Source organism: Trachurus japonicus, chromosome 8, assembly GCF_045865225.1.
Source record: "Trachurus japonicus isolate A0001 chromosome 8, Traja_1.0".
Classification (NCBI taxonomy): domain Eukaryota; kingdom Metazoa; phylum Chordata; class Actinopteri; order Carangiformes; family Carangidae; genus Trachurus; species Trachurus japonicus.
In genome coordinates, this window is record NC_140914.1 from 6,367,350 (window position 1) to 6,375,732 (window position 8,383).

Consider the following 8,383-nt stretch of genomic DNA (forward strand, 5'->3'; position numbering starts at 1 on the left):
TGCAGCCCTGAAGCCTGATGTGTGTGTGTGTGTGTGTGTGTGTGTGTGTGTGTGTGTGTGTGTGTGTGTGTGTGTTACAGTGTCACAAGTTGGTATGATGTTTTCTTTTACAGCTGAAAGTGACATGAGGCGCCACAATTACACAGAATAACAGAAGAATGAGCGTCTTAAAATAAACTTGAAGACAAGACGGTCGAGTGGATACAGCAGCAGCAGCAGCAGCAGCAGCAGCTGATCCACGGAAAGTGTAACAGCAGAGCAACATTCCTGCAAAGTACAAGACATTAAGTGTCTTCTTCATTCTGGTCCCGTGCCCTCACGTGGCCGGCCGCCTGTGTCCTACCCCTACCCGTGGCTGGATCACAATCTGATCCACAGACGTGACATAAATCCTGTCCCGGTGCAGGACGTCCAGCATCTGACCGTCCCGCCGGGACCGAGAGCAGACGCTGTGGGTTTCAAGAGGTGATGATGATGATGATGTTCAGCTGGTGGTCAGTTGGATGGGAGGAGCTGCTGGTGGTGCTGGTGGTGGTTGTGTTGTTATTTTGTTGTTGTTATGTAACAGAGACAGACACTCTGGCGTGGCGAGGCACATGTTCGAGCACGGCACCAGCCTGTTGGCGCTCTCTGGCGTGCAGACACAATGCCAGTGCAACCGCTCGGCGGGGCAAAGCATGAAACACTACACTGAAAAGCTGCTGGGTTTAAAAACTATTGGGCAGAACATGCACTGCGGTGTTTTAACATTTTAATCCTGGGTATTGGTTTGTGCATTTGACCCGGCCTGCTGAGTGACATACGACTGTATTACTCATGGTGGATTATTTTCTGTCTTGCTGCCTTGATACTTTTATATTTAGTAATAATAACAACAACAACAGTGGTTTATATTACAGAGCAGTGGCCGTTGTACACTTTTAATATATTATAGTCTAATCACACACAGGACATGTTAAATGTGCATGTTTGAATGACATTTCATTATTTTCCATACAAAATTAGTCTCTGCAGAGACATTTAGGCCTACTAATTATTTAGATTTATGAATACAAATTTACCTTCTAAATCTAGTCTTGTTCTAAATAAGTGAAGTTAAAGTTAATATTATGATTATGTTAGAGGCTGACTGCACAGTCAGCAGCCAACTGTAACGTCCTTAAGATATTTAAGAGCCAATGCTAACTAGCCTAACCTTCCAATGATTCATGTTGCATTTTAGCTACATGCTAACCTTGTTTAAAAAAACAACTTTAAACAGCTAATACTGGCCTTATTATTTTTGCTTATTTTAGATGACAGTGCATTTAGCTTCATGCTAATCATGTATTCTGTACATTAATGCTAATTGTAGTTTTATTTATGTTACCAGTAGATTTAAATAAAACCAAAGCTAGCAGTTAATGCTTTTGTCACATTTTTTCCTTAAAGGGAAACAACAAAAAACATCAACTGCAGTTTTTTTTTTAAAGGGGAACTATGCAAGCCTGGTTTCTTTTCCTCTGTTTTGCTAACCATCCATGTGCATTTTTTTTTCAACGAAGTCAGCAAGAAATCAATCCATAGAGCAGTGAATAACTTTATATATCACACACAATGTTACAATGTGTATATTTGTGTAGTCTTATCTGTCATAAACAAGAGATTACGGGTTACGGGAAAGACGAGAGCTGGGACGCCGGGTCGGAGGCTCTGATTTTACAAGGTTGGTTTTCAGCCAATTAAGAGACGCTAGGTGGAAGGCAGAGAGCCTCCATTCTCCCTGGAACTAGTTACAAGTCAGTTATTTAACCATCACAATTACTCTGAAGCTGGTTCATTAAGGTAAAAAACATAGCATAATTAAGGGAAAAGTGCTGCGTAGTTCCTCTTTAACACAATCTGTAGCTACAGGCCAAATGTACCTGTTAATTTAATTATAGGCTACCCAACAGGGAATTCACTTTCAATTAGCTACATTTAGAAACCAATGTGACATAGTCCACCTAATAGACAGTAGTTTGAATATTACCTCCATAAAATGCTGCCCACACAATACAGTTTGACAGTGGCCAAGTGGGAAAATGAATAAACAGATTATGAACAAGCTTTGACTACAGAGACAACCCAGCACTTTTTTTATTATTTTTTTCATCAGTGTCAAGTCAAACTGAACATTTTGTGTCCACACATGATTCAACAGAAAGTTAGCTTTCCTTCAGCTTCTTCTTGGTGCGAAGCAAGCACTTTGTGTCAGGTTGACCTGTGTGGGAGGCTCCTCTGTCCTCCCAGATTCACTCAACTGTCACAAAAAAAAGAAAGAAGAAAAGAAAAGTTGAACTTGCATTCAGCCAACTTGCACTCACAATATTTTGCTTTATTTACCATCTCCTGACAGGCCTGGGCTTTATCCTGCCATCGCCCTTCTCCTCCTTCTCCTGCCTCTCCCTCCCACTCCACGTCTCTTTCTCGGTGACAGCTCATTTAAATGTCACTTCCCGGCAGCTGTAGCCGTGTTGTTATGCAACACAAAGTTCTTCCCGGACGGGCCGAGTCTGGTGCTGGTGGAGGGATGAGGAGGACACAGGGGTTGATGATCAACCCTCCACATCTCTGGCTTCATTAAAGGGATAGATCAACATTTGGGCAAATTGGCCCATTGCCATAACCCCTATAGTCATAGCAGTAGGTTTGTTACCTTTAATTGTCGATGCAAGCTATTTTTAGAACGGTGGAGCTGCTCAGAGCTACGCTACGGAGGCTCATGGGATTTATTGGTTTCCCTCATCAAACTTTATTTATTTATTTATTTGTTTATTTCGGGCATGTCAAATTAGATCATCATCACCACACATCATCTTAGTTCAAATAATACAATACACATGGCCGAAAGGGAAAGCGGGAGAAGCAAAAGCTTATCTAGTTCCGCCCCCGTCATCAAATACACAATCCAACAACTCCAAAACGCTCTGGTGGACAAGTTGTGACCTGCACATTCACCACGCTATGAGATAATAACAGAACGTTACCAGACAGAGTTGTTTGAGAGGTAAATGCAGAGACTCCTTGCTGAAAACCTGCCCCCAACAGGAACACGCATCAGCGGTTTTGCATGAATTTACCTCTAAAACAACTCTGTCTGGTAAGGTTCTGTTATTATCTCATAGCGTGGTGAATGTGCAGGTCACAACTTGTCCACCAGAGCGTTTTGGAGTTGTTGGATTGTGTATTTGATGAGTTTGATGAGGGAAACCAAGAAATCCTATTAGCCTCCGTAGTGTAGCTCTGAGCAGCTCACGGCTCTGCTCCGCCGTTCTAAAAATAGCTTGCACCGACAATTAAAGGTAACGAACCTACTGCTATGACTATAGGGGTTATGGCAATGGGCCAATTTGCCAAAATGTTGAGCTATCCCTTTAACATAGCATGAGTCACCTCGCCCCCCAATAAACCAGCTAAGAGCCAGCTGATCTCCTCTCACAGCTGTGGCAGGTGAGTAAGCAAACAATCACAAACCCAGATTAAAGCGTCGGCCTGTGCACATGGTTAAAAAGCTGATTGCTGCAGTGTCAAGTTGAATCTAAAAAGATATGATCTCAATGGTGTGGGACCTTGCATAGTGACTTATTAGGTTTCTGAACTGGCATCTCATGGTTGCCATGGTGTCATCATAACACGACTGAACGCACGACCCCAGGGATGCCAACGGGGAACCAGCTCTCTTATCTCTCTCTCTCTCTGATACTGAACAATATTTTTTGCACATGCAGCGCCACTCTGCTGAGAAATGTCAACGAGGAAATTAAAATATTGTCGCACCTGACAAGCAAAAAGGAAAACAGCACTTAAACTGTTGCACAATGTGTTTGGGACGGGAGCAATTAGTGAGAGGGAACACTTTAATTTTCCATTTAATGGACAATGTAACTGTTATTAAACGATTTGTAAATGTAATTGCATGCAGATGTAAATGTCTGGTAATCTAAATGTCGACAATTACAACTCCTGCCCCGGCCTTATGCAGATGTAATATTATGCACATATATTAAAGATGAAATACATCTACAAGGCTACATAAAAATAAACATGTATGTAAAAAAGGATGTATGAAACCTTTTAGGAATTGCAAAAAAAAGTATGTATCATCCATAAATATATAGTATCCATCCTACAGTCTGTCAATATATGCTAGTAGTTTCCAATTAGGATAGAAATAATGAAAAATGAATGAAAAAACATGTATGTTGTTTTAATAACTTGCATGAATAGACAGTTTTTCTATACAAAATACATTGTGTCAGTATTGCAAGCATATTGATATTTAGAATTTAGAAATTAAGACATTTTATTCATATAGCACATTTAGGCAACTCAATGTGCTTCACAGCCAAAATATACCGATGAAAATAACAAAACAAATACTGTGAAGGAATAAATCATGTAGATATTTTGATAAATGTATTAATTTTACTGTGGTCATATTATATAGGTTGTAAACAAACACATATCTTCATCTGCCAATATGATGTATAATACAGTATCCCCTGATGGGTCAACATCATAACTTTATTTCAGGACAAACAGTAACCTACATGTTGTATTTCTGTAAGGCCAAAATGAACAATAATATAATAAATCGATTGCTATTATGGAACCATGATGTCATAATTTGTTGCAGATCTGGCAGATTGCATAATTAAGTCATTACTCCACGTGCCACTAATGCAGAGGACATTTAGACATTTAAAGACGGTGTGTGAGCGACCTGCTTCTTGTCACTGAGGAAGTGATTCCGATACATCTGATACAAGATATCGGATGAAACCAGCGCCTGATGTGGATGAATGAGTCAGAGACAGGGACCGGTAGTAACATCACACCAACAGGCAACTGTCAGGGCTGAATGTTTGTGTACTTGTGTGTGTGTGTGTGTGTGTGTGTGAGTGTGTGGACTTGAGGCTGTAACCTGAGCTGATTACGGATTGCGTGGTGCTCTGTCACTGCGGTAATGAATCACCAGGGATGCAGCTCTCTCCCCCGCTACTGTGAGTGAGGCAGCAGCAGCAGCAGCAGCAGCAGTGAACTGTAATGGCATCTAATGAGGGGTCTGGATGTTGTGACGAGGCGCAGCTGTCGTATAAACTCCTCATATCAGATCCCGTGTTATGAATAATAAAATAAAATAAAAATTCAAAAGTCTGATGCAGCCGCTCCACAAAGTTCTCTGACTTCTCACCTCCACGCTCCACGTGACGGATGTTGTTGTTCTCAGGCCTGAAGCGGCTGCATCACTGATAACTTTCCACATTAGTGAGCTGAGCTGCCACCTGCTGCTTCATGTACATCAAGACCAAAACCTTATTTAGATTCCTGACCACAGACTGAAGCTGTTGTTGTGTGTTGTCGGCCTGCATGTCCACATACAGTAACAGTGGTGGAAGAGGATTTCTTATTTGTCACACTTAAATGTTTAAGATCATCAAACAAATGTGGATATTAGACAAAGATAACCCAAGTAAATATAAAATGCAGTTTTTAAATGATGATCGTGGTTCGCTGGAGTCCCAAAGCTTAAAGCTGTACAGAAAATAAAATTGAATTTGAGCCCACTGTGGGTCCTAACATTAGTGTAATAACTCATCTATCAGACGATGTAGGCCAAACTTTGTGCAAAATTCTATTTTTGAATAAATCCAGGATGAAAGTGTGGTATTTTTTTTTCGCATTGGATAATGCAGGCGCACAGATTATGCGTCACGCTGCTTACGATTCATCAGCCACTGATATTGGATCCGTCATCCAGCAATCAAACATCTGAGACAACACACACGGAGCTCGGTCTCGCCCCAAACATTGAATATCCCACCCGCTCGATAACAACCAATCAAATTTGTTTTCCTTACTCGTGAAAACTCGACAAACAGGACAAGGGCCATTTCTGTACACTTTTAGGACTGATAGGTGTCTGATAGGTGTCAGACACCTGACTGATAGGTGTCAATGATTTAGTTTTTTCATCTTTTATCCTCAGAATATCCTCATAAGGTAAGGCATACTTTACTTTTTTGAATTTCCTTAGATAGTGGTTTTTGAGATCTCTCAGCCAACTTCACCTCACTCAAACAGGTTCTATTGAAGTGATTTCTTGATCCAACAGGTCTGGCAGTGATCAGGCCTGGGTGTGGATGGTTAAATTCATGTCAGCTTTCAAAAAAGTAGGTTTATCACAGTTAGTTCATGATTGATTTAACAAGGGGGGAAATTACTTTTTCACATAGGGCCAGGAAGGTTATAGCTTTTTCCCCTTAAAATCTTAAATCATCATTTAAAAGCTGCATTTTATATTCACTTGGGTTATTTTTTGTCTAATATCCAAATTTGTTAAATGATTGTAAACATTTAAATGTGACAAAAAACTAGGGGGCAAATGCTTTTTCACGGCCCTGTACTTTGTATAATCTCCATACGGACACACTGTCCCCCTTCCAAGACAACTGTGATCGCAGCTGAAGTGGAAAATGTCGGGCAGAGCGATTACAGGAGGTGACGGTGCAGTACAGTTTGAGAATCAGAGGATTTTCAGCCCAATTACCCCCCTAAGCCCCTCCTCAGAGCAGGCCTGTCGATCCGAGCTCTCCGGGAATGAGACTTGGAACACTTTGGTGTCGGATGTCAGAGCGCACTGATTGTAGAGTGACAACATAGATCAGAAATAGCAACAGAGGGTCTATAAAAGACGTGGACAGAGCCCAGCCCAGACACAGACAGCCAGAGGGACAGCGGACGGAGAGCCGGGTGATAGAGCAGCTGAAGCATCACTGGAACATCTCAGAACCAACCAAACCAAACCAAACCTTGGGACCGATCGACCGATTGAGATACCAACCTTTTTTGGGAAAACGATCCAATCTGAGACAAGATCTTAGAAGAAGAACAAGATGCCATTCTGTACCGTCCTGGAGAAGTGTAACGGCGAGGTGGTGCGAGCCGATCTGGCCTGCAGCGTCCGGGAGGAGAACAGGGCTCAGAGGGAGAGCTACAGCGCCGACTGGCACAGCGTCGGCCTCAAGACTCGACCTCAGGACAGGTGAGAGCTCATGGACCAATCAGAGGTCCTTTAACTTTGCTGTGCAACTTTGGTTTCCTGCCTTTACTTTGCGGGTTCTTGGTTGACCTGCTCTTGTATTGCAGGTTATCTTTCCAAGAATATTTGTCTTATTTCTTGTCAAAATGTATAATTTCTAGTCAAAACTAATCCCTTTCCACTTAAAATAACTTGTTTTTAGATCATTTTCACTTGTTTCAAACAAATTTTCACTTGAAATAAGTAGAAAAATCTGCCAGTGAAAGCAAGTTCTTTAATAAGAAAGAAAAACGTGCTTATTTCAAGTTAAAATGTGCTTGAAAGAAGTAAAAAGTGTCAAAAACAAGCAAATTTTTATGTGACAAGTCTTATTTTGAGTATAATTTGATTTGTTTTGACTAGAAATGACATTTTGACTAGAAATAAGACAAATATTCTTGGTAAGATTTTGAGTTTTTTTGCAGTGTTTCTAACTTCACCCACTCTTCGTCCTGCAGGCAAACCATGAACATGAACGACGACTCTCGCAGGGAGACTCTGTCCCGACAGTGGCGGGCCCGTTCTCTGGTGCAGACCTGCCCCTCGGGCGTCTTCAGGGTGGGCACCGTGGAGAGAGGGGTGAGGGAGCACCAGCTGCTGCCCAAGAGAAACACCCTCCCCTTGCCCATCTTCACCCCGGCCGAGCTGGGCGTCCGGCTGGGACGTGGAGCCGCGCACACCGAGGACGACCTGCTGCCCTACCCCAACCCCGACGGCGCCTGCCCCAGCAAGAGGAGCGTGGACGACATCACCAGAGATCTGCCCCCGGTCAAACCCACGCTCATGGAGTTCGCCAAAGCTCCCAAAGTCCTGGGCCGCTCCATGTCCCAGGAGGTCCAGAGAGGGTGAAAGACCCGAAAGGACAGACGAACAAAGAAAGAGGAAAAGTGGATGTTAGGGAGAGACGAGAGGGCTGACAGATGGAGATTGAGCAGAGCATGACAAGAAGATGTATATAGATTTATAAATCCTACATATTGTAGATTTCTAGTCACGGTCTGTGTTTCTTAGCAAGCACAGCTCCAGGTTAAATGTCACGCTTTGTCATTGTTGGCATTTGGTGGTCAGTGGTATTAGAGGTGGCGGTTTCTGAGGGCATTCGCATTGTGATGGAGAGTCAGTGGTGATGTGTGGTAAGAGCTAATCTCCACCCGGCTGCAGGCTCACATCACATCCACTCATCTCCTTAGTGGAAGCAACTGTGTGCATGGCAGCAGCAGTGCACCTCCACCAATGCAGCATGCACTTTATTTTGTGTATTGCAATGTGCAAATATCCTCA

General features: G+C 42.6%; 1 protein-coding gene across 1 annotated transcript; it reads left to right on the top strand.

Moving 5' to 3' along the window:
* The first annotated feature begins 6,733 nt into the window (after positions 1-6,733).
* tcap (titin-cap (telethonin)) lies at positions 6,734-7,967 on the top strand. The gene is made up of 2 exons (XM_085783438.1): positions 6,734-7,066; positions 7,561-7,967. Exons 1-2 carry the CDS (start codon positions 6,918-6,920, stop codon positions 7,949-7,951), a joined length of 540 nt encoding a protein of 179 aa, XP_085639564.1. The 5' UTR covers positions 6,734-6,917; the 3' UTR covers positions 7,952-7,967.
* Positions 7,968-8,383: the final 416 nt, after the last annotated feature.

Excerpts from the sequence above, each read along its gene's own strand:
- tcap (XM_085783438.1), top strand. The coding sequence starts at position 6,918 with ATGCCATTCTGTACCGTCCTGGAGAAGTGTAACGGCGAGGTGGTGCGA. Across the intron at positions 7,067-7,560 it reads AAGACTCGACCTCAGGACAG|GCAAACCATGAACATGAACG; the intron begins GTGAGAGCTCAT and ends TTCGTCCTGCAG.